Source organism: Syngnathus typhle, linkage group LG22 (genome assembly GCF_033458585.1).
Source record: "Syngnathus typhle isolate RoL2023-S1 ecotype Sweden linkage group LG22, RoL_Styp_1.0, whole genome shotgun sequence".
Taxonomy (NCBI): Eukaryota; Metazoa; Chordata; class Actinopteri; order Syngnathiformes; family Syngnathidae; genus Syngnathus; species Syngnathus typhle.
In genome coordinates this window covers 1,210,978-1,238,173 of record NC_083759.1, presented here as the reverse complement: position 1 = coordinate 1,238,173, position 27,196 = coordinate 1,210,978, and the positions used below count along the sequence as shown (strand labels likewise).

Here is a 27,196-nt window from a genome sequence, read left to right as displayed (position 1 = left end):
GCACCTGCGTGAAAAGTTTTAGCTCCTGGAGAACGTGAAAGTCGCTAAAACTTTTCACGCAGGTGCGCTTAACGAGGGTCACTTGGAAAACATATTGGAACGCGGCCCCGAGGACTAGAGCTTGACACCTGTGACCTTTGACCATATTTCCCTAATAAAGTGGCCTGTTATTAGGTACACTTGAAAATGGCGGTGTACCTAATGGAGTGTCCGTATGATTCCCTCGTTAAGTGCACCTGCGTGAAAAGTTTTAGCTCCTGCAGAACGTGAAAGTGGCTAAAACTTTTCACGCCGGTGCGCTTAACGAGGGTCACGTGGAAAACATATTGGAACGCGGCCCCGAGGACTAGAGCTTGACACCTGTGACCTTTGACCATATTTCCCTAATAAAGTGGCCTGTTATTAGGTACACTTGAAAATGGCGGTGTACCTAATGGAGTGGCCGTATGATTCCCTCGTTAAGCGCACCTGCGTGAAAAGTTTTAGCTCCTGCGGAACGTGAAAGTGGCTAAAACTTTTCACGCAGGTGCGCTTAACGAGGGTCACGTGGAAAACATATTGGAACGCGGCCCCGAGGACTAGAGCTTGACACCTGTGACCTTTGACCATGATATTTCCCTAATAAAGTGGCCTGTTTTTAGGTACACTTAAAAATGGCGGTGTACCTAATGGAGTGGCCGTATGATTCCCTCGTTAAGCGCACCTGCGTGAAAAGTTTTAGCTCCTGCGGAACGTGAAAGTGGCTAAAACTTTTCACGCAGGTGCGCTTAACGAGGGTCACGTGGAAAACATGTTGGAACGCGGCCCCGAGGACTAGAGCTTGACACCTGTGACCTTTGACCATGATATTTCCCTAATAAGTTGGTTTTGTAGCTTTGACTGTATATATGAGGTGCTCATACATTTATTTGGGTTGACGTGTAGTAAGAGTTTTTTGGGGTTAAAAATATTGAAAAATTTAAGTCTATGTAACATACAATACGTAAATATTAATGCCATTTGAGATCTTGAACACAGCCCTTGAGTGTTTGTAATTGAAGGTTACTCTGAACCTTTCATGCTTTGTGATAATACAAACTAATCTTTATGCACGAGGGGGGATAACACCATTGTGTGAAATGCAATATTATAAAAGAGCCAAGTCGGTATGTATCTGGTTGAAATGTTTTATTTGTGTTCTTTTTTTCCAATGTCCATGTCTTTATGTATCAATGCCTATTGTTACTTATAAGTACATTAGCAAATAAAACAATAAAAAAATAAAAACATGGCAACCAGCTATAACATCACCCAAAATTACAGTAAGAACCTTAAACATGGAAGAACATGTTAAAATAAATATAAACGTCTTAAACAAAGACAAGTATGACAAAGAGCGAGCTTCATGAAAGAAACAGCAAAATTGAAAAAAAAATCAGGAAAATGTTCCAAATGTAAGCCTTGCTTCAAGGCTGCTCATCGAAATGTCCAGGACGTGGCCGTCACGAGCGCTCGCCCACCATCCAGCGGAAGCGAGCCAGCAGCGGCAAGTGGTCCGACGAGTGCCGCGCGTTGGGCAGCCTGTCCACTCGGTCCAACTCGGGCTGGCCTACCAGTGACAGCCTGCCCAGCAGCTGAAGGCCCCGCCCGCCGGGAAGCGACTCTAAACAAGGCAAGCGACGCTTCGCGTCAGCGCTCGCTCCACGTGATGAAAGCGATTCCCTCTAAACGTGTCGGCTGGGTGCACGTACCGCACGGCGTGTACAGGATGTAGTCCACCATCATGGCGCAGCGCGAGTGGCAGGTGGTGACGGCGCCGCGCCCGTCCGGCGCCAGGTAAGGTGGGTAGCACGAGCGCAACGGCACGCCGTGCTCCAGACGCCACCTGCGCGCACACAGACATTTTAGTAGCCTCTTGGAATATCGTTGGAATTCTTAAGAAATATTTCATTTGTCAGACTTTCCAGTCAAACCTTTTACGAGACTTGTCGGCGACCGCTCGTTGCGCGACTTCTTTCGCCGTCAGCTGGGAGCTTTCTTGTTCAGCTGCACACAAAGCACAAGACGGCGTGAGTGTTTCGCCCGGACGTAGGCGAGTTGCTCGAGCTGCGGAGGGCGGGGCTGACCGACCGGCGGCGGATGAGGAGGATGCGGCCGAGGCGCTCTCGTATTGGCACCGCTGGTTGATGCCCAAAGCGGGTGACCAGATGGGACACTCCAACAGGCGCTGGCCCCGAGAAGTGTTCTCCTGACCCGACACCTGCACACACGAATGCTATTTACAATACGGCAAAATTCATCTAATAAAAGAGAGATTTGTTCCGACCGTGCCGACGGGAAGGTGGCGGTAGTCGAGCCGTCCGTTGGTGAGGAAGGCGAAAAGCGGACTCCACGGCGTGGAGTTGAAGTCCCCGCACAGAAGCACCGGGTGGGCGGCGCCGTCCGAGAGGCGGGCCGAGCGGCCGATCTCGGCCAGAAGGATGGCCAGCTGAGCCAGCTTGACGTCGCCCCGCCGCGGGTTGTACAGCAGGTGCGTGTTGGCCACACACACAAAGTCGTCAGCGGCGGCGCCGGACGGCCGCAGGAGGAGGACCAAGCCCACGTTGTCGCGGTTCAAGAGGGCATCGCCCGGCCGGAAGTACTCGACGGGATTGGACGAGAGCAGGGAAAAGCGAGAAGTCTTGAAGGCCACGGCGCAACCGTCCGGGTTCTTGCCCGTACGCTTCTTGTACACGCACTCGTAACCTCCAAACACACGCAGTGTAAAAATTACAATTCACTCCAACACAACAATCATTTCTAAAACATACCTTGTGCATGTAGCGCGGGCCTGATTTGATTTTCAAAGTGGTCCTCCTGAACTTCCTGAAGACACAGCACCTGAGGGGACGAATGCATTGAAGTCAAAGGTCACGCGCAGCAGAGGTTACTCGGGCCGCCTCACGTCAGCGTCGTAGTGGTGCAGCTCGGCCAGCAGGTTGTGAAGCCGGTGCCGCCAGCTCAGGGCGGCGGGCGGGCAACCTGAGTACAAGTAGCCGTTGGCCCGCAACAGCTCCTGCGATAGGATGTTGTACGACATCACCGAGAAGTCCAACCTTCTGCCGCCCACGTGCGGCGACCTGGGCGCGGCGCCGACTGGCGACGCCTCCCAGCGTCTGGGCAGCAGCGACTTCCAACCTTGATTGGGCCGAGACAGATCTTTTTTTTTTTTTTTAATTCCTCAAAAGATTGTTTGTTGACACATATGAGCCACATGCTCACCTTGCGCATGACGGACAACCGCCTCAATTTCGGGCGGAGGGCTCCCCGCGACCGCTTCCTCCGAGGAAGCTCCGGGTGACTCCTCCTCCGACCCGCGGTGTGGATGCGGCACGCAGCCTCCGTCTTTGCTCTCGCTCTGGTCCTTAAAAGTCCTCGTCACGTGTGTGCTGTTAAAATCTAAATCCGTCCCAGGTGGACTTGTGTCCCTCAAGCAGGATTCCCTCCCGGCGTCTAATCCTTTGATTGTCCTCTCATCTTTTAGAATCTTCTTCTCAGCGCTCCTTTTGCGTTTGGAAGGAGGCTCATGCTCCATCGTGAGGCCGGTGGAGGTGGACACCAAACGAGAAGTTGTCCTCCAGCGAAGAGCCTTGATGAAGCAGACGAATCCCAGCCGGAAGACGGGCAGATGTTGGGGAAGGAGGCCTGTCCCAACGCCGCTCAACATGACGTGGCTGGAGGCGCAAAGAACATGAATAGATTGTCACGGCCTGGAAAAGCATGTCACCAAATAGAAACATCGACAAATATAATTTTATCTCTAATCACGTGACCGATTCGCCTTATATTAAGCACATGGACATACCTGAAACATTGATTCAAATATCTAAACAAGTAGTAAAAGAAAGTTACAGATTAAACCGAGAGATCGATGACTTTCGACTACTCACGTTTCACGATCAGCGAGGGAGACATAATCGGTTACGAAAATGTTACTAAATTAAAACTACGATGAGGACTTATAGTGATATAGAAATGCTTAAATGGCTCTGGTTGACAAAATAAACACCAAGTGTCCTCGACATTATACGTCATCGTTTACGCAAGAAGAAGGCGTCGAACTCCACTGATGCGTTCAGGATGTTGGAATTTATGAAAAAATATAGCTTTCTGTAAAAAATGCCTTCATAACAATGAATAAATAGCTTATATTTTGCAGTTAAACAGCTGATAACTATGTAATAAAAACGGTAAACTACACGACTCTACTTACCTCTAGAAAACCAAACTTACATTCGGGTTATGGCCATAATACGTAAGGTCATGAATGCAGCACAGTCAGTCGCCTCCTCTTTTAGGTCAGTGGAATATGTAGTTTATAACTCATTTATTATAATGTAAAAGGCCAGTAAATGCACTACAAACATGGCGTCACGACCGGAAACAAATTCTCTTATTTTCAATGTTTGGTTTGAGTGGCATCTTCACACTGGAAACGTATGTTATGTTTCTTTTTGCACATTTTAATCAAGATCACACACCACCTTTTTCTAAGTAATAAAAAACGTCTTGAAAGTAGGAAGTTGTGACTTACCTGTCTACGCGTGTCCAGCTAGCTGCAAGTAAATTCGCCACGGTTACAACATGTCACGTCAGTTTCTCTGCAGCGACATGTTCTCATGTTGCTTGTTATCCATATCAGAACGATGCATTGTGGGATCAATTTAGGCGAGGGGGTTCGTGACGCTCCCGTGCCGTGGACCTTGGCCGACCGGTAGCTCCTGTGGTGACCCCTTCAGTTCATTGACATCATTTCTCAGTAATTTTACCAGCTTTTATGCAAATTAGTTATGATAAATCAGTCTTGAGGTGAGCGTTGGTCGCCATTCTATCATTGCCATGGACACGAGTCTTTGGTCGAGTGCTTAACGTCATTGCCTCTAACACGATGGAACCATGGTTCGGGACCCGACCTTACCCACGGGCTGTCCTTTGTCGATTTTCTCTCACTTTCACTTTCATTTTGCTTGTTAAATACTGCTTCATGATTCGCTGAGGTATCAGGAAGTGGGTGGGGCAACGAGAATGAAATCCGATTGGTTCACACTCAATGCATATTAAATAAATAAAAGATCATATAAAGTCATAATAAGGAATCTGCTGACTTTAAAAATAAGAGTATGCTTTCCCTATATGGTAAGGCAGTGACTCACTAGGTCCAGCAGACGGCGCTGTTGCGAGTAAAAACTCGTTGCTTTTTAGAGACCATTACTGCCACCTTCAGGACTGGAGTGGAACAGCTGATGTAAAGGCTTGTCCGGCCTAGGTTTTTATATATATATTTTGCATCACGTGTCACTGAATTGTTTATCTAATGATGTAGCCAATGTGATCATGTTAAAAAAAAATTAGACAACACCAATATTAGATCATAATTAACACGTAGTAACAAGCTTGCAATGCAGTCCAACCTGCTTGAACACAACGCGTCAAAATCGTTTAGGTATGCATGCATCAAAGTGTTCAAACCTCAATTGCACACACACACAAGTCAACCTCGAGCTAAGCATTCAGAGGACTCCATCATGGACCTGGAGGCGCAGGTAAGAAGCACAACTACACAGCAAAAATAAAAGATTCTTCTGTTTTAGCTGAACTGAGACCACTAGAGAACATTTAAAAAATACTTTGAGGGGGGGGGGGACTAATAAAATGGATATGTGTTTTTGGTTAGGTTCACCTCCTCTTGTTGTTGTTAGTCAACATAATGTCTAATAACATCCACGTCACATCACAGTCATAAAATCGATAATGACGTGTCGCGAGTGCAGATTGAGGAGATCTCGTCAAAGGCCAAATTCGGAGACCTGATCGAGTTCTCATTCCCGATCGGGTACTCGCACTGGGCCGTGTACGACGACGATGGCCATGTGATCCACTTGCCTGTGACAGGTGAGCAAAAGTGATTTTTTTCGCACAAACCAAAAGACGGAAATATTCGTTGGTGGCAGTGAATGGTTGGATACCAAATCAAAACAATCATGGCATACAATGAGTTAACATTGTATGATGTCACCTGAGAATTATTTCTCTTCAAACTTCCTGCATGTTGTGCAGATGAGCTCATGCTGATGAGGACCGCCCAAGCTGTCCATAAAGTATTGGCCAGCCGAGGCAAACTGATGCCGGACGCCACTCGCATTTGCCGGGTGCCAATTAGCGAGGTCACGCTCCCCCGCGGCACCCAAATACGGATCAACAACAATCGGCACGCCTTCACGCCATCCTCGCCCGAGGAGATAAGGCGGCGGCGTGACGCCCTGGAAGACGTGGAGCTGGTCTACAACTACTTAGTACTGAACTGCGAGCACTTTGCCACATTCGTGCGATACGGGAAAGCCATCTGCAACCAGGTATAAAATCGATCCAATAAAAGAAGCAATAGATTCGTTTAAATGTTGACAGCAGGCCTAGTTAGCTTAGCTCACTAGCCTTTGTTGAAGCTGACTTCATCAAGAACACTAACATGTCCTCCATCCACAGATTCTCACCAAGCCCCAAAACAGAGAGACCAAGTCAGCCACCAAAGTCTTCCGGAACATCGTTGACTCCAAAGACCCTTCCTAGACACACACACTCGACACGTACAATGTTGTGTAGAATTTTGTAAATAGAAGATCATATAAAGTCGTATCAGTAAATCTGCTGAATTCAAAAATAAGATGAATACTTGAGCAGTGAGCCATCAGGTCCAGCAGACGGCGCTGTGGTGGGTAAAAGCTTGTCGTGTTCTTGCTATTTAATAACCATTACTGCCACCTACAGGACTGGAGTGGAACACACGATGTAGGCTTGTTTCAACTTGATGGAGGTTTGAGGTTAAATATCAAATTCTATTTTTTGCAATGACTATTACTGAATTGTGCATTTAATAAAGTTGCCAATGTGCTCATGTTAAAAAAAAATATATCAGGCGCCATCACCTGCCTGTCACATTTAGTGTCTCTGATGAACCCGGAATAAATAAAGTTGTTCTAGGAGGCTTCCTTGATGAAGGAAAGAAGCTACCCTGTTTGACTCACACATTACAATTAACTCGTGGCGACACGCTTCAAAAGCAGTCCAACCTGCCTGAACACAACCCGTCGAACCGGCTGAGGCGGCGCCCGCACGCGCACGGCCACGCACGCACAAGTCGACCTCAAGCTACGCAGTCATGGACCTGGAGACGCAGGTAAGATGCACTCTATAGCGAAAATAAACGTTCTTCAATGATTAATGATTGTTTAGCTGAACCTCGCGAGACCCTGTGAGGTCACAGGACATTTACAAAACGCAACTTTTTTTAGGGGGTTTAAATCAAGAAAAGTTTGTAGGTTAGGTTCATGTACGACAGAAGGATTCCTTTAGAATAAAAATGCAACCTTGAGTTGCTGAACCAAGATGCAACAGTAAGCATTGGGGACTTTCAGGGGTGCTACATTTTTTATGTCAAGAACGATGTTTACTATTTAATTCAGACAACAAACACACGCTCTAATTGCTTGAAACTTTTATGCTTCAGAGTCAAGACTGTCTAGTCTAGTGCCTTGGGCATAGTTTTGACTTTGCCAGTTGTACAGCAATGCCGTGCAACCTGCTTGAACACAGTGTCACGTGCCTCACCTGTTGTTGTGTGACTAGTGTGTGCTGGCTTCAATAAAGACGTTTTATTCACTGATCTCCAGGATTGTAGATCGTTATCTAGTATAGTAACAGTATTTTCTATATAGTTGTACTAGGTTCATCTTGTTTTTTCTTTTTCAATTACTTCTCTGGTGACACTCTGATGAAGGCGGAAGAACCCGCCGAAACATGTCAGGTAAATAAACCTAAAACAAATTGTTTGATATAGAAGAACCAGAGAAGTAAGTATTTTCTATATTTTGTTTGAAACAGCCAAGAAACCTTTAAAGGGAGAACGATGCCCTCTAGCGGCTAAAGTGAGAAACGTCACAAAACTAAGGCGAAAAATAATGGCAAAGAAAAACGAAACAGGTTGTCTTCTAACGTCGCTCTCAGCACATCTGCTTACTAAACATACAAAACATTCCCCAAAAATATTTTATCACGACACAAAAAAATAGAATTTGCGCCAACATTCACGTGACGTCATAGCTCCAGACTAAAAAGGCTCATGACGTCATTTGTCAATTTCACAAGATTGAGGAGATCACATCAACGGCCAAATTCGGAGACCTGATTGAATTCTCGTACCCGATCGGCTACTCGCACTGGGGCGTGTATGATGACGACGGCCATGTGATCCACTTTGCCGTGGCAGGTGAGCAGATTTTTTTTTTCGTCAAATCAAGTTCCCAGATGTCTCGATAATGTGTTGGAGGAGATTTAAGGACACGTTTGCAAACTCCTTGTGTTGCGCAGAGGAGGGCCATGTCTTGGGCAACATCCGCACATCACTCCAAAGCTGGTTCCCCGTCTGCGGTGACCTGCTACTGGGCGCCACCCGTATTCGCCGGGTTCCGCTCGGCGAGGTCAACGTCCCCAAAGGCGTCCACATCCTGATCAGCAACAACCGGCACGCTTTCAAAGCGTCCTCGCCCGAGGAGATAAGGCGGCGGCGGGACGCCCTGGAGGACGTGGAGCTGCCCTACAACCTCTTCTGGCTAAACTGCGAGCACTTTGCCACATTTGTGCGATACGGGAAAGCCATCTGCAATCAGGTACTCCCCGGGCAGATTTGAAAAAACCGAGCTGTACCTCAAACGGACATGTCCTCACTCCGCAGATTCCCACCAAGGCCAAAAACGAAGAGACCGAGTCAGCTACCAGCACCTTCCAGGAAATCGTTGACTCCAAAGCCGACAAAGAGCCTTCCTAGCCACACACGCAACGCATACAATTGTGTCGAGAATTTCATCAATAAAAGACAATACAAAGTTATAATAGTAAATCTACTCCCTTTTACCATAATGGTGAAGCAGTGAGCCTTTAGCTCCAGCAGAGGGCGCTGTCGTGGGTGTAAGATCGCTGTGTTCCAACCATCTACAAGACTGGAGTAAAACACATGATGTACTCATCGGCTTCTTTTGGCCTTGACGGAGATTCTAATTCTCTGATATAAATTAAAAATATATTTTGTATGCATTGAGTGTCATTGAATGATGTCCCCTGATAAAGTAGCCAATGTGATCATGTTAAAAAAAAAACATTACACTAGGAATTGACATGAGGTAACGACCTTGCAATGCAGTCCAACCTGCTTGAACTCAACGTGCACACGCACACACACACACACACACACACACACACACACATTTACCCACCCACACACACTCTAAACTCAAGCTAAGAATTTAGAAGACTGCACCATGGATCTGCAGGCACAGGTAAGACGCACAACTATATTCCAAAAATAAAATACTCATCAAAATTAATGATTAATGGCAACCATGATATCACGAGAACACGTCACGATACACAATATTTACTTATAGCATCAATATAAACGGCTCAATCCTTCAAGGAATGAATGCAACAAAGCGGCAGCTCCTTAATACGTGCTGACTGACTCGACAGGCATGACGGAAGCGCAAATATGAATAAATGACTCATTGGGATTAAATTCCCTAATATAGAAAAAATAACATTTCAATGTAAGTCAAATCAGGTATCTTTTGAACTCAACACAAGCACGTCTAAGAATAACATCCAGGTCACATCAGAATAATAAAAACGCTAATGACGTGTCAGGTTGAGGAGATCTCGTCAAAGGCCAAATTCGGAGACCTCATCGAGTTCTCGTGCCCGATCGGCTACTCGCACTGGGGCTTGTACTACGAAGATGGCTATGTGTTGCACTTTGGCGTGACAGGTGAGCAGAAGTCATTATTATTTTTTTATTTTTACAAATCAAAAGAGTTTCCAAGGATCAACTATGTTATATATTCTACAGCAGCAATTTCGTGGCCCACATGGCATGCTGTGCCCCCACTTTGTTAAACTGGGCGAGACCCTCTCCCACAAAACTCGATAATATTCGTTGGTGGCAGTAAACGGTTGGATCTATGGAGTCTATGTTTTTTGCGCAGACGAGACGCAGCTCATGAACAACTTCCGCAGCGCTCTGCAAAGCGCCTTCCCCATGGCCGGTGATATGCTCATGGGCGTGACCCGCATTCGCCGGGTGCCAATGGGCGAGGTCAATCTCCCCAAAGGCGTCCGCGTCCTCATCAGCAACAACCGGCATGCTTTCAAGCCGTCGTCGCCCGAGGAGATGAGGCGACGCTTCGACGCCCTGAAGGACGTGGAGCTGCCTTACAACTTTCTCTCCATGAACTGCGAGCATTTTGTCACATTTGTGCGTTACGGGAAAGCCATCTGCAACCAGGTATTTGTTGTCAGCAGGCCTTGTTAGCTTAGCTCACTAGCCTTTGCTGTAGCTGTTCTTCATCCAGAACACTGACATGTCCTCCATTTGCAGATTCTCACCAAGCCCCAAAATAGAGAGACCAAGTCAGCCACCAGAATCTTACGGGACATCGTTGACTCTAAAAACCCTTCCTAACCACACACACACATACAATGTTGTGTAGCATTATGAAAATAGAAGATCATATCAAGTCATATTAGGAAATCTGCTGTCTTAAAAAATTAAATGAATACTTTTCTAAACGGCGAGGCAATGAGCCATCAGCTCCAGCAGACGGCGCTGTGGTGAGTAAAAGCTCGCCGTGTTCCTGCTTTTTAATGACTATTACCGCCACCTACAGGACTGGAGTGGAACAATGAAGTACGCATAGGCTTGTTTGGCCTTGACGGAGGTTCTGGCTGTCTAAAATATAAAGATATACTCGTTTGTATTGACTGTCACAGATTTGTGCACCTAATAAAGTTGCCAATGTGTACATAAAAAGTCTAACATGTGTCTATCGAAGCAACAAAAGAGCGCAAATATTGTCAAAATGAAACTCACCCCAACATGGCTCGAATGTTGCCACAACATGGCACCGATCTTTCCTGTTAATGCGCATTACTGCCCCTTACAGGACTGGAGTGGGAAAACAACAACTCCATCAACAGTGACTCGGTCGTTATAAAACTTTATTGAAACGAAAATAAGCCGTCATACAAGTCGACCACAAAACATGCGCAGTTGTGTTTTTCGTAAGGGGTAAAAATGACAGTAAGCACAGCAAGTGAGTCCCAATCAAGCTTTGGTACCACCACAAGGTGGCGCGCTCATCCTGCAGCAAAAAGGAGCCAGCAGAAACATCACACTGTTCGTCGAAAACAAAACAGATTTGCTTGACATTTTGTGTGTCATGCTGAGATGTGCACTGTTAACAGACAACAACAAGATGACGTGTGCTTTTGTGCAAAACGACACACAACTTTCAGTACACAGTGGCCTTTTTTTTTTTTTTTAATATGGGGGGGTTCTAATGTTTTGCTTGCCCCAGGTAGTTAAAATATTCAAAACAATTTTAATGAGCTTGTGCAAGTGTTCCTAATGTCTCACAGGCAATAAATGAGAAATAGACAGTAGAAGAGTTTTAAGGTGCACTTGGTGTCTCTTGTCCACAAAGCGTCACAGCTCCAGAGGTCGGTTGGGGGTCCGAGACCAGGCTATGTGAGCAAGGTACGGATGTGGGCTTGAGGGGGGGGGGTCAGGAAAAGGGGAGGTCCCAGCGCTGCGTGGAGGTGCCCGGCTCGCACGGCCCGATGACCAGCATTCGAGACGAGTCCAGCCCGTCCAGCGCCATGGCCGAGTCCAGGCAGAAGCGAGACGCCATGTGCTCCAGGTGGGTGCCCGACTTTTGCCAGCGCTGAGTGAGGGACACAGGAATACGTCGACGCTTGCTGACAACTTGACAGGAGACAGTGTCTCCCCCATTTCGGCTTGTTCCCACTCTCCCTCTCAGGTGATTTATGACTTGTCAGGTTGCTTTCCGCTGCAGGGACTTGGGGGGGACGTTGTCAAGGTGCCCATTGGTCAGGGAATGATGTGTGTGTGTGTGAATGCGAGCAAGAAAGCGAGAGCGTGTGTGCCGGGAGCAGAATAGAGTGAAGGGCGAGCTGGCATATATTTATTTTTTTTGCTGAATTATTTGAAATCTTTCCGCAATTCAGCCGCCGCTATGATTTTTGTATCCGCGTGGAGCTTTAAGAGGCGGGACTCGGCCTGGCGTCAGCTCACCTGCTTGGCGTCGTCCACGTGGCAGGGCAGCAGCAGAATCTGCGACGCCGGGAAGGTGGCGGTGACCGACACGCATTTGTCGGCACCGGCGACCTGGCCGCGGCGCTGCTGGCGGATCTGCTGGCCCGCAGTGTAGATCCACTCCTGAGTCAACAGTCACAAATTCTTTTTGGATGTTGTCAGACATGGTTAGAAGACATTTCTTCATCACTCGTCCGTCCATTAAGCTGATGATTGATACGCGAGCGGCGTTCCGGCTAATGAGCGACGCGTCCACTTAACGGAGACGTCACCTGTGTGAAATATTCATCTCGGCGTGTCGTGTTCGCGACCTGGTTGGGTGCGTGTCCGGCGTCCGCGCACGGCGCCAACATGAGCACGGGCGTCTCCTGGCCGTCCACGCGGCGAGACTCCAAGCAGTTCTGTCGCTGTCGGATCGGGCCCGACTGCCAATCCGAGTCGTCGGGGACCCTGACGGATCAAACGTGGCGGAAAGCTCATCAAAAGAGGCGAGCGGACTTTGAAAGCTTATGACTTGATTAATTTTATCGGGTGATCAATTGGAGGAAGTCGTTAATTCAATCTGCTATCTGGCCTGCACTTAATAATTCCGCTAAGGTTATTCCTCCTTTGGAAGGGGAGGGGGAGGGGGGGGGCGCTCCCTGGAGAATTGCGCTCTTCATTTCATTCGGGAGATTAACACCACGCAATGCGAGTGTGTGCGTGTCCACCTCTTGACCTCATTAGTCGACGATTCTATTGGTCGACGCGAATAAAAGCTTGCTAGCGACCGAAAATTCCAAGGATTTAAACAACATAGCGCCCCCTTGTGGAAGTGCAAGCCTATCTGGGCAAAACGGATGGTTACTGACTTGAGTTGCGGGTAGACGTGCTCCAGGTACCACTTGAAGGGTTTGCACTTGAGTTTGCGTCTCAGCTCCACACGGCCTCCGATGCTGCAGACCACAAAAGTCTCCTGAGACACAAAAGCTCACAGCCTCGTCATCGCCGGCGCCGGAATGTCAGCCGGGCCGCGCCGTCTGCGGGCGGCTGATAAACGCTGACATTTAAACGCCGCCGACACCTTTTCTCGTCCAAATGAAGCAGCTGGCGGCCTGACGGACGTCAACGACACATCTTCATTAGAGTCACTCAGCACGTATGTGTGTGTTCTTACTCTCCGTACGATTTTCCTCGAGCTGCCGGACGAGCGGAATAGTAGAAGAGGCGAAAGTCGTCCATCCAAACCTCGGCCGTGCGCCGTGTGTTCCTAAAACACACACACGCACTTTGCTCATCTGCAAACTTGCTTCTTCTCCAGTTTAGCAGAAGCAGGTATGAGCTCCTCTGTTGCCATGGCGACGCCACGTCGCTTATTTGATTGGTTTCAAAATTGTTACGTACTTGATGTACGTGTTGGCGCTGCCGTCCGGGAAGACGTAAGGATGTTTCTTCCGGAACACGTGACCCACGCGGCTGCACGGAATGATTTCCAAGCTTCCGCCGCATTGCCACACCCGGAAGGAGATCTCTGCGACATCCCAGATTCGATTAGCACGTTAGCTTCCGGAAGCTCTGCGCATTGGACTCACCAAAGTTCTCGCCGCCCCAGATGTCCATGGCCGTGTCGTACTTGCCCAGGTGCTTGAACCACCAGGTGTCGATCACGAAAAGCCCGCCGGCGATGACGGGCGTCCTGTCACGTGCGACAAACGTCAGCGTCCCCGTTACTCGTTTATATTGGCGTGCGGCGTCGTACTTGATGGGCAGGGTGGGGTCGCTGCGGGCGTCCCTCTCCTCAGCCGAGAGACCCTCCCACTTGAAATGAAGACTCCAATCAAAACCTGGCGGAAAAAAAATCGATATCAATTCGGGGCTGGGTCAGGTGTGCGCGGTGTCGCCGTACCTCCTCGTAGGTCGGCCGAGGCGGCCACGTAGGCGAAGGTGTCCATGTTGATGATGTCGATGACGGGGCTGACCACCCGGGTGGGGTCCTGAGACCGCCAAGACAAATATCAAGGTACGCTAAAGGTGCGACGACGATTTTGCCGCTTGAAATAAGACCTTGACGATAAAAAAAAGCGCCTTGTGAAAGCTTTGCGGCTCACTAGCGCCCCCCCGTTAACCTTTAAACGAGATCCCGGATGGGCTTTAAAAGAGGACGTGGAGCGGCTCCAAAGTCGCTCTGGCGTCCTGCCGGCTCTTAGCGGGAATGAAAATCGTCCGGCTTTAATAGCCGAGCGTGCCACCATTAGCGCGCTCAAACGACCGCCGGCAATATTAGCCGGCAGGTGGGACGGTCGCGGGCCGTTAGCGCGGCGGGCAGAGGGCGTCGCTCGGAAAGCAGATCGACCATTTTTTTTTTTTTTAATGGATGAAACGGCTCACCTCTTTGATTCTGTGAAGGAGCGGCGGCAGCCAGTCCTTGTTGACCTCGCAGTGACTGTCCAGGAAGGCCAGAACTTTGGAGCTGGCCGCATCGGCGCCACCCACTCTCGACCGGATCAGACCTGACGCAAGCAACGCAAAGTCAGACTTTTTGGATTCGAGTTCGTTTTATACTGTACTTGTAAGACGCACGAGTCATTTTCTCGCCTGCAGCCAGACGACGATGCAACCTTTTAACAAGCTCGGCGAGCTGTAGCAGACAGGAAGTGACTCAGCCTATGTGTGTGTGCGTGTGTGTGTGCGGCTGCCGCTGCAAATCAGCTTGTTAGGCGAACTGGCCTTGCAGGCTCTTTCAACTAAACGCTCTGATCAATATTCACTGACATGTAGCTCCGCGTGTGTGTGTGCTGTGTGTGTCATTGTCAGAGGTTTCACGCGGTGCCGTCGGGCCGAGGCTCAGCCAATTTAAAATCCCATTTCATCCTCAATAAGGCTTTATTTTCCGCTTGGCTGCACGTACACACACACACACCGAAACAATGAAGAATGGCCGACTTTGTACATGAAGGTGTTTCCAGTAAGTGTGTGTGTGTGTGTGTGTGTTATGCTGTATTGGCTCAATGTGTATTTATGGGCGTTGAAAAGACAATCAAGAAGACCCGAAGTCATAAAGGCGTTAACGAGCCAAACGGATAAATTGGCTGTAAGTGTGTGTGATGTAATGAAAGCCAAGCCATTGTTGGCCGACCTGATTCGTTCTGTGTCTGAACCTTAATAATATAAATGAATAATGAAATTAAAAAGCAGCCACTCACCTTCTCTCTTGCTGTTGTGCAAACATTTGACTTTGGGCAATTTGGTGAGAAGTTGACAGTCGTCCCCTGAAAAACAAAATGTGATCATTTTCATTTTCTCTTCCACTTGCTCAAAGTTGTTTGACTTTCTTTTGGCAGGTTTCCCTTCTGCGCCAAGGACGCCGAGCGTCTCCGGGGACGGACGGACGGACGGACGCAGCTGGATGAGCGCTTGGCTCCCCGACCGCAAAATAGACACACGCCTCGTTTTTCACCTGACTGCCTGCCCGCACGTGCCTTTGGACAGACGTGCCCGTGGAAATGTCCTTCATTTTTAAATAGGCAAAATAGAAATATGCACTATGGCCGCCAGGGGGCGGTATGCACTGGACACAGCTCCTCTCAGCTTCTCAGTACGGCTGTAATATTATTCATGCTCACCATCATCACTGAAGTCGTCCACCAGAATGATCTCATGGATGAGATGAACGGGAGTTCTGTTTAACACACTGACAGACAAACACACACACACACATTTTATGAATCCATTAAGCGCGTGTGGCACATCAACTGAGTGGGAAACGTCAGAGTAAATTCGCTTCTTGGAAATACGTCGCCCAGGAATGAAAAAAGATTCCCTGAAAGCTCAAGATTGAGACATCAAAAATTCATAAGTTGTACGCCGGCAAAATGAGAAAATGTCTTTTTGTCCGAGCACGGCTTTTATTTTCAATATTTATACTCGGCTCTCTGGCTGCTAGTGGACATGACAGGAAGAGGTTTTTATTCTAGACATGAAATGGTCCACCACGGCCGAGCCGGTGCTGATCTCGTCCGCCGCCGCATTTCGACACCCCGACAAGCCGAGCGGTGACCTTCTGATAAGAGAAAATTGTCACTCTCAACTTGAGCTTGTAGGAAGCGCGATGCTAATCTCGTCACGCAACCGTGCCTCTGATGAGACGATCAATTGTCAGATTGCAGCTTGATTAAATATCGACAGGGAGCGCCCCTCCCCTCGCCCCCTCCTCTTTTTATTAAAGCTGAATGCCAACCAGGAATCAAAGCCAGCAACCCCCCCCCCACTCCACCTCCTCCCCCGAACTGCAACGTGAAGCTTTATCCCGTTAAATTGAAAGAGACAACGCCAGTTTTATCTTTTTCTTTCAGCCCACCGTTACTAAATGACTAAATTAAAAACATTAAAGGATTAGATACACGCAACCAAAAAAAAAAAAAAAAAGCGCTCCAACTCTTCGAGAAAGTTACAAAGAAAACGATTTTTTTTTTTTTTGCTGAGCTCAACTACTTTGAAATTGTGATTAGATGACCCGATATTCTAAAAAAGTCTCGAGTAAAAATATATATTTATACATTCGTGCAGCTTGAATGTTTCGCTCAAATAAGACGTGCGTGTGTGTGTCGTATTCATTAGCGAAGAGCGCGGAGGAGAATCAAACATGGCGTCTCCGCCTCGCCTCATCAATGATGCAAACGGGAAATGTCCACGCCTTGCACTAGAAAAGAAATCAAACTAGAAAAGTCACAAACGTCTTGAAGATGGAAGCCGGCGCAGCTTGTGTTTGCGCCAACGCTGCAAACTCGCCGACTAAAAATAAATGGCGGCAAAATAGTGTCAGCTCCCAAGTCCACAACACACACACACACACACAATGGGAAAGTGAGGCAGAGCAAAGGGAGCAGCGTGTCCCAAGGAGACAGATTGTCTTTTAATTGGTTGAAAACTGCAGAGCTTTAAGAAGGCCTGCAGGGAAGGACGGACCAAACACACACACACACACACACACACACACACACACACACACACACACACACAATGTCCTCTATGATAGTCAGCCCCTGCACACTGGCTGCTATAATGAGCTGAACTCAGGCCAGCGTGTGTGTGTGTGTGTGTTTGTGTGGACCTGCTGATACCATCAAAATGAGAGCGAAAAGAAAGATGGTGCACAGATTGAGGGTCAGGGATGTGTGTGTGTGTGTGTGCGAAACGGACATGAATGCACACGGCAATCGAATTTGCCATGCAAACTTTGCGTACCTCCTGACGGTGCGCAGCAGGGTGGAGCGGGCCTCGTTGTGGAAAGCGATGACGATGGAAGTGGGAGGCAGGTTGGCATCGTAGCGCAAGGCGCCGCACCTGCGCAAAAAAAAAACAAACTCCAGAAGTTTCTCTTGGTGAATCACTCCCACCCACGCGCTGACTTCTTTTTTTTTTTTTTGCTTTGTCGAAGTGACACACGCGTGTTCACACTGCATGAATTATAAATGAGCCGGCGAGCTCATTAAAGTTCAGCCCGCAACAACGGCAAAGTGGAAGCTGCTGCCACTGGGTCAGCACACACACACGCATGCATAATGGACGGCTGACATTTTTCCCCAAAACAGCTGTCTGGCTTTTCTACTCATGCACCAGGTGACCTGCTGAAGTGTCCTTGAGCCCGACGGGAAGCCCAAACTCACAGCGTGAGCGCCCAAGCGTGAAATAAGACAATCGGGAGATGATTAAGCCGCAATTAGTTCTCGGGTGGAGGACGCAACAGCTCGGAATATAAAGTTGGAATCAACTTGGAAGTTGGGGCGCAAAAACTTTCATATACCGTAATTTTCGGACTATAAGTCGCGGTTTTTTTTCATAGTTTGGGTGGGGGGGGGGGCGACTTATATACGTTTTTTCTTTACTTTTTTGGCCATTTTATGGCTGGTGCGACTTATACTCCGGTGCGACTTATAGTCCGAAAATTACGGTATTCTTTATCCTCTGCAAACACGGATTGGTATTAGTGCCGCACTGACGAGCTGAGTGTGTGTCTTCCAATGGTGTGTGGACAAAAAAAAAAAAAAGAAGCTGATTGGGATCATCTGCACGTGTTTGACATAAATAACGGCGTGTTATTTACAGCAGAGGCTGAAAAGCCGCCATCCTCCTCTTTCATGGCTTCTTATTGTCTCAGCGCCTCCTGCCAAGAAAGAGACTCTCCCTCGACTGTGTACACGCACACACACATACACACACACACGTATATATTTCTCCTATCGCATCCCATCATGCACCTCTGTGCCGCCAACTCCACTTTTGCCGCACTTGATTTATGCAGCAGCTTCAGCCCAGAGCAGCGATCGGGAGATAAAGGCCGACCTGCAACACTAGTGTGTGTGTGTGTCATTGTGTGCGTGTGTGTGGGTCACGCACACACACTCTTACACACACAATGGCAGGCACAGATGTAGAGACAACATTTGTGCTGACAAATGACTGATGTTAGAGCTGATATGAACACGCTTCCATCCTCTGTGTGTGTGTGTGTGTGTGTGTGTACTTCATGCGTCATGCACGGAATAAAGAGACAGGAAATCACTAGCGAGATGGGGGGGGGGTGCAGACTTATGGGAGGAAGAGAGCAGATGAGGAGAGACCAGGTTCGAGGTAGACAAGGACACCGGATGGCCATGAGAAAGACAGTTGCTATGTGCGCCATAATCACTACTTTCTTCCAAATCATTTTGGATTGCTGAGACTCATACATTTGATTCATTGATGGGCAAAAAAAATGACACAATCACAAAGACTGCTGAAAGGTATTGTCTGGTTTGGCAACACCAACACATGCACACACACACACACACACACACAAATTGCTGCAGTCAGCCGCCTTGTAACAATTGGAGCGATTCATCCCAAATGTGTTTTCTGCTCGCATCTTTTGTTCAACATCTGCAGACTGTTCAGTCTCGGTGCACACAAACAAGCACACACACACAGATTCCAGTTTATTGCCTCCATCTATGAGATTTTTTGCCAGCGTGAGGCTGAGCAACGTGAATGCTGTCTTCTGATTGGCCCAAATTCCTAAATGACTTCAGGTGTACTGAAACGAAGAAAATTCCACAAATCATTCGAAATCATCCAATGGATGACCACGCTTTTCTTATGCAAGACTTAATCCCACTCAAGTGATCATCATTTTAATCCCATTTGCTCGGACATGCCGATTAAGTGAAATTACTGCAGCCCACTTAGTCCCGCACGCTTCCATAATACGGAGAAGAAAAATGGTGATTGCGTTGAGGGGTTTTCTTCTCCCCACGCTCTTCTTCTATTTACATCATGACAAGCTTTTTATTAGATTTTGAATCGAGCAATTTTAGGAAAAAAAACGAGTACAATTGAGCAACAAACTCCTCAAATGCGGAACCTGGGGACTGCGAGGCAAACGCGCTAACCGTTAGCTCACCGCGCTGCCCTCAAGTATTACTCTCTAAAATCGGAGGTGCCGTCAGGGACGCGGCAAAAGGCCTTTAGCGAGCCCTAAAAGGCTTTTCGCAAATGCTCGCTAATTGACGAGCGCCGGCGCTAACAAGACAAACCGAGATGCTAGCTAGTCTAAATGTAAATTTTCCGCGCGCGACTGCACTACATGAATAAATAACGAGACAATAAAGGGACGGAGGTGAGCGGCGGCGCCGAAGCGTGATGTCAAATGATGAAGGCCGGCTAGCTCGCTGTTGCGCGCGCTCCCAGGTGGCTTTTTCCAAATGTTTTGAAGGCTTCACAATTTTGCAAGAATGTCTTGAAAAGTTGCCAGCAGGTCAATAAGGAAATTTGCCTTAAAGCTAACAGAAAATTAGCTAAAAGGATTTCCGAGCAGGGTTAAAAAAAGATTTCCCAGATTTAGGAAAGACTGCGGCGGCTTTGGCGAAACGCAAAGTCAGCGCGTTTTCTATCGGCTACTTTTTGTAACGGGCAAGGTGAGCGGCGGCGGCGGCGGCGGCGCTCGCTCGCTCAGGCGGGATCTTTTGTCAAATTGTAATACGCTGGCACGCTTTGCTTAATCCTGTCCTGCTGACGGCTAATCCAAACGGAGCGCTGAGTAGCCTTGAAGCTAATAGCCTCCCAGAAAAAAAAGAAAACGATGACTACGTTTGAATTCTATTCTTTTTTTGGGGGGGGGGGGGGGGAAGGCAGATTAGCAACATGTTTTGTGTAAACCAAAACAGATCATTAGTCGAATCGTTAGCAGCGCTCGGAGGTTAAGTGAAGAAACGCGAGTGTTAATTAAATAAACGCGCAGCGTTTTATTTTCTTCTTTTGGCTGCTAACGAGCGCCCAGCGGCCACCAGGCTGCAAAAAAAAAAAAGTCATCAATAAGACAGGAAATAGTTACTTGTGTTTTCGCTAGGCCCGAGGCCGACTAACAAGACGGACGTGAGCGAGGAGGAAATGTTTCTTTTATGATTCCGCCACGCAGGGAATGGCTTATGGAAGCTTGCGAGCGGCTCGTTAGAGCGTGATGGACTTTTTTTTGGGGATGCGACGTCGTGAAGAAGACGAAGAAGGTGAGAAAAGATGAAAGATCCGTTTATAGCGCCGCCTCGTTTGCACCCCCGACGTGTCATCGGCCGTTGCTAATTTGGTCCTCCACTTCCTGTCTCCATCCCATCATGTGACAGCTCCAATATGGATTTCTACTCAGTGTCGACAAAAGTATCGGGACACTGTTCTGGCGGACCGGCAGCCATTTTGTGAGCTCACACAACTAATAATCTCATCTTTTCTGACTTCGTCTCTGGCTCATTTGCTTCCCTCGTGAGTCAACTTTGGAAGAGGAGGAGGGAGTGGGGGAGGAGGAGGAGGAGGAGAGGGACGAGGAAGGTTGTTTCGTGGAGTTTATGATCCGCTGAGAATGAGTGGGGGCATCCTCTTAAACGATCTGCATTTAGGGGGCCGGCGTCTAAGCGAGAGAAAAATACGGGCTATCTTTCCACTCTGGCTAATTGCTGGCATGGATGTCAAAGGAAACGGCACTTTTTTTTTAAACCTGAGCCATATTTTACATGGCCAGCAACTGCCACCTCATCGGTCGCAGCTTCTGCCTCTGATTGGTTGTTTTTTCTCGGGCGCGGTGGTTCCTGAATCAAAACAGTGGTCCAAAATGGCCCCCGGGAGGCATCGTTCATTTTTCATCCATCATTTTAATAACACGCAACAATTCTGGATTCTTTTATGGGCTCCTGTGGCGCAAATGAGAAGCGGCGGTTAAGTGGGAGGTGACGCCAGGCCGTCACATTAGCATTCGCACATCGAAATCTTCATCATCGGCGGCACGCAGTGCTTTTCACAACATTAACTGCTCAACTAAGGTGTGTGCGCGGGCACACGCCAGATGGCGCATGACGCTCCCAGCGGCGCGGCGCCAATACGCGCCAGCCGCTCGCTCGCTCGCTCACCTCTTCATCACGTTAAATAAACAGCACAACAAGTGCGCGTGCACACATGCGCCACCTGGTGTGGCCCACAGCCAGCAGCCGCTGGATGTGTCGCCACGAAATATTAGTTGGGAGTGCACGGACGCTTTTATAAACTTAAGACAAGTCAGCCAGGGTCTGCCAATGTTTGTGCCACCTCATTGTTGAGCCATAATTTGGTTCTCCTTTTAATGCGTGCCCCTGTATGTGTGTGTGTGTTCCTGGGAACCTCTCCAAATCAGGACCAGGCCGCCAATCACCAGCTGCTTACCTCAGATAGCTCCACATGCTTACGCACACGCACCATCGGCAATATTCGACTTGGCGTGTTTGTGTGCAAACATCATGAAATGTTAATGTCCCCGTTTGTGCATACACTACATGAATGTGTGTGTCTGAATTTGTGTCAGAGCAACAACAAGCCCCAAATCTCCTTTCTGCACACTCCCTGACAGGTGCGAACATGTCGGCCGGGAACAAAAGCGCTGAGTAGAAGGTCACCTTGGCTCTCGACGCAAGACCAAAGGGGAGCCTGATGGAAAACGACCGGAAGGTCGATTCCTCCTCAATGATAACCGAATCGGACATATAGGAAGGTTTCGCCGAAAACGAATTGTATGTTTTGGTCGGCGTTTCTATGGTGACCACTCGACGGGACGGAACAACGGCCTTGGAGCACCTGACTTTCTCTTTTAGAGTGGTTGCTATGACGACGGGCCGGCGCATCGACGACGGCAGCCTACGTCGTTCATCAGCGTCAACGGGCCTCATCTGTGATTCAGCGCTCGTCTAGCGATGCCTCGAAGACCAATGTCGCGGCTGACACTCGCTCGTTTCCTTTGCCGGCCTTGAGCGTCTGCTGTCGACGCTGTCGATCATCACGGATCGTCGTTAAAATGGTTCCAAAAGAAAATTGGCACAAATGTTTCAATTGGATTACAACAAAAGAAATTGTGCGCTAGCCAAAGCCCAATTTAGCGAATTTTCAAAATGAGAGGTGAAGGTGTCACATTAGTCGTGCTTTAATCGCTGATGATGGCGGAGGTTGTTTCTCATTCCTCACCTCTGAGGATGTGCAAGTGCGTGTGTGTGTGTATTTTTAATTGTGTTAGCGACAAAGTGTCTCATTAATGTTGAACGTGTTGCAGCGAGAGAGAAAATAAAGAATTGGAGTTAATTGTAATTTTGGATTAAAAGTCACTCTGCCCTCAGCTCATTAAAGCTTCACGTTCGTTCAAAGCGTTCTAACAATGACGAGCGCTTCGAACGACACGACCATTCAGATTCGCTTCTTTTAAAAATCATTTTTATCTTCATCTTATGAATGGGACTCATGGGACTCCTGGGCTGCAATTCACACTGTGTCCACTAGAGGCAGTAGCGCTCCCCATTCATAGCACGAAGCTGCATTTGACATCTTTTGCCTCACTTATGGATATAAAAACGAGGCACATCGATATATGATTTATATCCACACAATTGTACACTCACTGCAAGCGCACACACACAGACACACACACACACACAAAAAGAGTGCTGACTGTGTGCGTGTGCGTTGCGCTGGCTGATGAATGAATCAATATTTCAGTTTCAAGCAATGTCTCAGCACAGATGTTGGCATGGAGAATTGCCGATGTGACACACACACACGTGCACACACACACACTTCCAGAGGACTATATGCAGTGAGAACATAATCTCTCCAAGAGCGACATGCTCTGCTGCATCAGAAGAATTACCTGTCTGATTATACACACACTTATAGATACACACACACACACACAGCTAAAAGTGCAAAAGTGCTGTGCTGAGCCAAAGCCGCCTTCAGGGCAGCAGCTTCAGCGCCAGGCGAGCATTAGAAGCAGCTCACACACGCACGTATGCAAATGAAGACAATATTGAGATGCGACCTTTAACCCTCGATTATGCCAAAGTCCAAAAATGGAATTATTTTACATATCTCGCGCGGGAAGTCTTGACGGAGCGTTTCCTCGTCGTCAAGGAGACCCTCATTTGGCCACGGGATGAATTGCGCTAATTGTCGCAAATGGTCACGCTTCCGTTCGCCGATCAGCTGATTCGCCAGCGAGTAGCCCCGCCCCCCTCCGGCCATGAAAGAAGGCCGCAAGTTGAGGGCGACCATTCCTTTCCATTTCCACGCTTGAGAGACTAATTGGGCCTCGGGGAAGCTTGTTAGCTTTGCTTGTGTCATGAAAGCTTTCTCGGCAATAAAAAAGGAAAATATGCACGAGAAGCTTTTGATGTGTGCATTTAAGTCGGACTTTGAATTTGCAGTAGGGGGAGCACAAAGACACCATTTTTTTTTTTTTATGTGCAGCTCCTGACTAGACTTGATCGGATGGATATTGGCTGATTTTTTAAATTTTTTTCTTCTTTGTGCAGTTGCCATATTAACACGTCAGCGGCCATGCCGGCGGCCATGTTGGCTCCCGGCACGCCTCGCTCGGCTCATTGTCTTGCTGCTTGGATCGCTTCCCCGCTGAGGGAGGCGCTCCACTTCCCTCAGATAATAGCACAGCGATGGCTGGAGTGCTTTATGCGCACACACACACACACACACATGGGGCCTTATCTGCGTTCTCAGCATCTTCTCCTCCCGTCGAGCTTGCTCTGAATGCAGCGCACGAGCATTTGATCCTTTTTGCTTTTACTTTGAAAAACCATTTTTGCCGTGAATCCGTTTCACGCTCACCTGTGATGGCGCGTGTCGCCGAGCGCTCGGTTGCTAGGGACGCGCTCGCTCTCCCGTTGATTGAAAGCGTAGAGCGCGTAGGGGTCGTCGCCGGGACGCCATCGCCGGGCGCTCAGGTAGCCGCGCTCGTCGAAGCCGTCCAGCATGTCGTCCCACTCGCTGTCCGACATCTGCACGCAAAGAGAGATTAGCAATTGCAGGACACACACACACACACATTTTATATTGTCTGAAGAGGAGAAAATACAAAACTCAGAAATTGGGTTACACACTGTATTATTAACACACACACACACAGATTGTTAAGCAAGCGACATGAACATTCTCCACAGGCCGTTTGTCTCCTCCCACATTGCTCAGTCGCACACTTGCTGATGCCACACTGTCTAAATGGGCCCATTCGGGTATGTGTGTGTGTGTGTGTGTGTGTGAGCGCGTATGTCTCGTCGTTCCCCAGGCAGCGGTAAGAACGAAGCGTGAAGAACGCGAGTAGAAGAGAAAAATGAGCAAAAGAGGAGACAAAGCAACGCCCAACGAGGTGGCCGGAAATGACAAACGGGAAGTTGCAGAGCGATTGGTCGCTCAAATAGGAAAAGCAAATCCAGGTGGCCCTGGATTGGTCGCCGTCTGGATATGAGACATGGTCGTGATGTGTTGAGTCATGGCGGTGACCAAGCGCCAAACGACTCGGCGTGAAGTTCCTCCAGCCCAAAATTGCTCAGCACACCTGAGCGGTGGTTAGCGAAACCCGCGTCGACTATTTAGCTCCTCCTCCTCCAGTTTGGTTCTTTCAGCTCACATCCGGACACGCACACACATTGATTAAGACTAAGCGTGTTGCTGGTTGGGCTTGGATATTGCTTTCTCTTCCAGCTCATACATCTTTGTCTCACACACACACACACACGCATTCCACAACTTAAGCACTCTTGCATTACTATTGAACGAGGAAACAGCAAACACGGTTAAATGTCGTTAACGATTTATAGCGCCACCTAGCAGGAGTCCGAAACATTATCATTCCCCCGGGCGTGGAAAAACGAGCAATGCTTGCACTTTTTGGGGATGTTTACATCACCTAGTAAATGCTTACAATGTTTATTTTTTTAGCACTCCAATCTCGTGTGTGTGTGTGCGTGTGTGTGCGTGTGCGTGTGTGTGTGTGTGCGGACAGATGGAGGGCCATTTTGCACTTACGCTTGCCACATAAAGATGTTTATGAATTATTTGTAGCCAGGTGGTTAAAGGTGTCTAGATGTTGCGCAACTTTCTCTTTGACCCATCGGATAGGAGACGGTACACGATACGATATTTCTGAAAAGTCTTTTGTAAGCGACTGGGAGGCAAACGTCGTTTTGCGTCCCTGACGAGTTTGTTGAGCGACAGGAAAGGAAGTTGGCCTCTTGTCTCTTTGCTCTTTGTCATGGTTGCCTCCTTTTCCCTCCGTTTTACTCGTCCTTCTCCCTTCTTTCGTTTTTGACTTCCATCTCACACACTGCCTTGTAATCTTCATCTCACTTTTCTGTCTTCTCGTTTTATCCCGGGCTGGCTATCAACGTGATGGATGGCTCAATTGGGGCCACACTTGTCGTGCTAGCACACACACAAGCAGACTCTTTGCTGCAACTCAACTTAACTTAGAAGAACAAAAGCGCTGCAAACAAAATGAGGCGCTATTGCTCTTCTTCTTCTTCTCATTATTATTATTACGGCTTGTGATTGGGATTCCTTCTGCAGGAGCCGCGCGGTTCCAGCTGCTCCCAAACTCATTTCCCTGGCAGGCGCTCGCTGAATAGCTCGCGTTGAGGAACAATGGCTGCAGCCGGCGTGCAGGGCGCAAACCAACCACAACATTAATCATCTCTGACACGCATGGACACACGCGTGAGCTTGCCCGTGATGTTTAACGGGAGAAAAGACAGAGAAGTGGACAACTGTGACCACAATGGCCTAAAAGCTGCAGCAGATTTCAGCCAACATGACTAACAATGGTGTCAGACAATGATAAATAGGGAGCCTAATAATGAGCCCTGTGGCACTCCAACATGTGATGCAATTGCCGACACAGCGCATTCCAAAATAGAAAATAATGGCGATCAATAAAAGGGGCGGACTCATTTCTTTGTCACGTGACGCCGAGCCGACCGCAAGTTGTCCATGACAGGCAGCTGTCAGACTTTTCTACAGGTGCTCCCACGTGACAGCAGGCGCACCAATCAACAGGCTCACACGGAAACAACTACAGTGGCGGGAAAAGTGCTTCATGACGCAGGTGAGGGTTCGTCTCACCTGCTTGCTTTGACCCGCTCCATCGTCTGCAGCGGCGGCGGCGCCGCCGGGAGCCGCGCCGAACTCGGGCAGCCTCCTGCGGCTGAGCAGCAGAAGGTAGACGAGCGCCCCGAGCCACACCAGCACCGCCGTGGCCACAGACGCACGCCGACACGCGCGCTTCATTCCAGGCAGCAGAAGCCGCCCTCCGGAAAGCGAGCAGAGTCCGTCCGAGCTCCACGCCGCCGCCAAAACCGCGCGCTCATCTTGTCAGAAGCGACCGCTTGCCACTTGCTGCTTCTTCAACTCTGGCGAGCTGCGGGAGGGCTTCCAGCCTGCGAGCGAGCGAGCGAGCGTGCGTCCGTGCGCGTGAGCTGCTGGGAAGCAGCGCGTGCGCGCGCACGTTTGCCTGCTTCTCTACGTGCATGAGAGCGCCACCTGCCGATTTTGACTCAATACCATGAAAACAGTTCAAAGTTCTGAAAACGCGAGAAACTCTCTTGAGTAACTGTTTAATTTTCTTTAAAGGCACTTATTTGTGGAGTTACTCAGAACTTCTTTGATCAAATTTGGTTGAAGGAGAATGCATTATATTATGAACACTTTGAC

General features: G+C 48.5%; 5 protein-coding genes across 10 annotated transcripts; 3 read left to right on the top strand and 2 right to left on the bottom strand.

Moving 5' to 3' along the window:
* Window positions 1-1,150: 1,150 nt before the first annotated feature.
* Window positions 1,151-11,080, bottom strand: angel2 (angel homolog 2 (Drosophila)). 3 transcript variants are annotated; one of them, XM_061269511.1, is made up of 9 exons: window positions 10,934-11,080; window positions 3,241-3,692; window positions 2,924-3,156; window positions 2,790-2,859; window positions 2,306-2,724; window positions 2,110-2,239; window positions 1,953-2,025; window positions 1,731-1,864; window positions 1,151-1,642 (listed from the first exon to the last, which is right to left on the bottom strand). In XM_061269511.1, exons 1-9 carry the CDS (start codon window positions 10,939-10,941, stop codon window positions 1,482-1,484), a joined length of 1,680 nt encoding a protein of 559 aa, XP_061125495.1. In that variant the 5' UTR covers window positions 10,942-11,080; the 3' UTR covers window positions 1,151-1,481. The 3 variants fall into 3 exon arrangements, with proteins under 3 accessions (XP_061125495.1, XP_061125497.1, XP_061125496.1); XM_061269513.1 differs by lacking the exon at window positions 10,934-11,080 and adding an exon at window positions 4,553-5,349; XM_061269512.1 differs by lacking the exon at window positions 10,934-11,080 and adding an exon at window positions 3,909-4,539.
* On the top strand, window positions 5,404-6,925 carry LOC133146148 (phospholipase A and acyltransferase 2-like). Of its 2 annotated transcripts, none has more exons than XM_061269517.1 (4): window positions 5,404-5,561; window positions 5,790-5,910; window positions 6,076-6,371; window positions 6,502-6,925. In XM_061269517.1, exons 1-4 carry the CDS (start codon window positions 5,418-5,420, stop codon window positions 6,583-6,585), a joined length of 645 nt encoding a protein of 214 aa, XP_061125501.1. In that variant the 5' UTR covers window positions 5,404-5,417; the 3' UTR covers window positions 6,586-6,925. The 2 variants fall into 2 exon arrangements, with proteins under 2 accessions (XP_061125501.1, XP_061125502.1); XM_061269518.1 differs by having other exon boundaries at window positions 5,436-5,561; window positions 5,756-5,910.
* LOC133146149 (phospholipase A and acyltransferase 2-like) lies at window positions 7,053-9,105 on the top strand. 2 transcript variants are annotated; one of them, XM_061269519.1, is made up of 5 exons: window positions 7,075-7,192; window positions 7,793-7,819; window positions 8,161-8,281; window positions 8,383-8,681; window positions 8,747-9,105. In XM_061269519.1, exons 1-5 carry the CDS (start codon window positions 7,175-7,177, stop codon window positions 8,837-8,839), a joined length of 558 nt encoding a protein of 185 aa, XP_061125503.1. In that variant the 5' UTR covers window positions 7,075-7,174; the 3' UTR covers window positions 8,840-9,105. The 2 variants fall into 2 exon arrangements, with proteins under 2 accessions (XP_061125504.1, XP_061125503.1); XM_061269520.1 differs by lacking the exon at window positions 7,793-7,819 and having other exon boundaries at window positions 7,053-7,192.
* Window positions 9,232-10,873, top strand: LOC133146150 (phospholipase A and acyltransferase 2-like). Its single transcript, XM_061269521.1, has 4 exons — window positions 9,232-9,347; window positions 9,712-9,832; window positions 10,050-10,348; window positions 10,442-10,873. Exons 1-4 carry the CDS (start codon window positions 9,330-9,332, stop codon window positions 10,523-10,525), a joined length of 522 nt encoding a protein of 173 aa, XP_061125505.1. The 5' UTR covers window positions 9,232-9,329; the 3' UTR covers window positions 10,526-10,873.
* On the bottom strand, window positions 11,044-26,976 carry galnt14 (UDP-N-acetyl-alpha-D-galactosamine:polypeptide N-acetylgalactosaminyltransferase 14 (GalNAc-T14)). 2 transcript variants are annotated; one of them, XM_061269509.1, is made up of 15 exons: window positions 26,609-26,976; window positions 24,320-24,489; window positions 17,402-17,500; window positions 15,781-15,848; window positions 15,361-15,426; window positions 14,546-14,667; window positions 14,064-14,151; window positions 13,917-14,001; window positions 13,750-13,853; window positions 13,562-13,688; window positions 13,335-13,427; window positions 13,030-13,113; window positions 12,451-12,628; window positions 12,158-12,301; window positions 11,044-11,786 (listed from the first exon to the last, which is right to left on the bottom strand). In XM_061269509.1, exons 1-15 carry the CDS (start codon window positions 26,771-26,773, stop codon window positions 11,628-11,630), a joined length of 1,752 nt encoding a protein of 583 aa, XP_061125493.1. In that variant the 5' UTR covers window positions 26,774-26,976; the 3' UTR covers window positions 11,044-11,627. The 2 variants fall into 2 exon arrangements, with proteins under 2 accessions (XP_061125493.1, XP_061125494.1); XM_061269510.1 differs by having other exon boundaries at window positions 12,490-12,628.
* Between the last annotated feature and the right edge of the window lie 220 nt (window positions 26,977-27,196).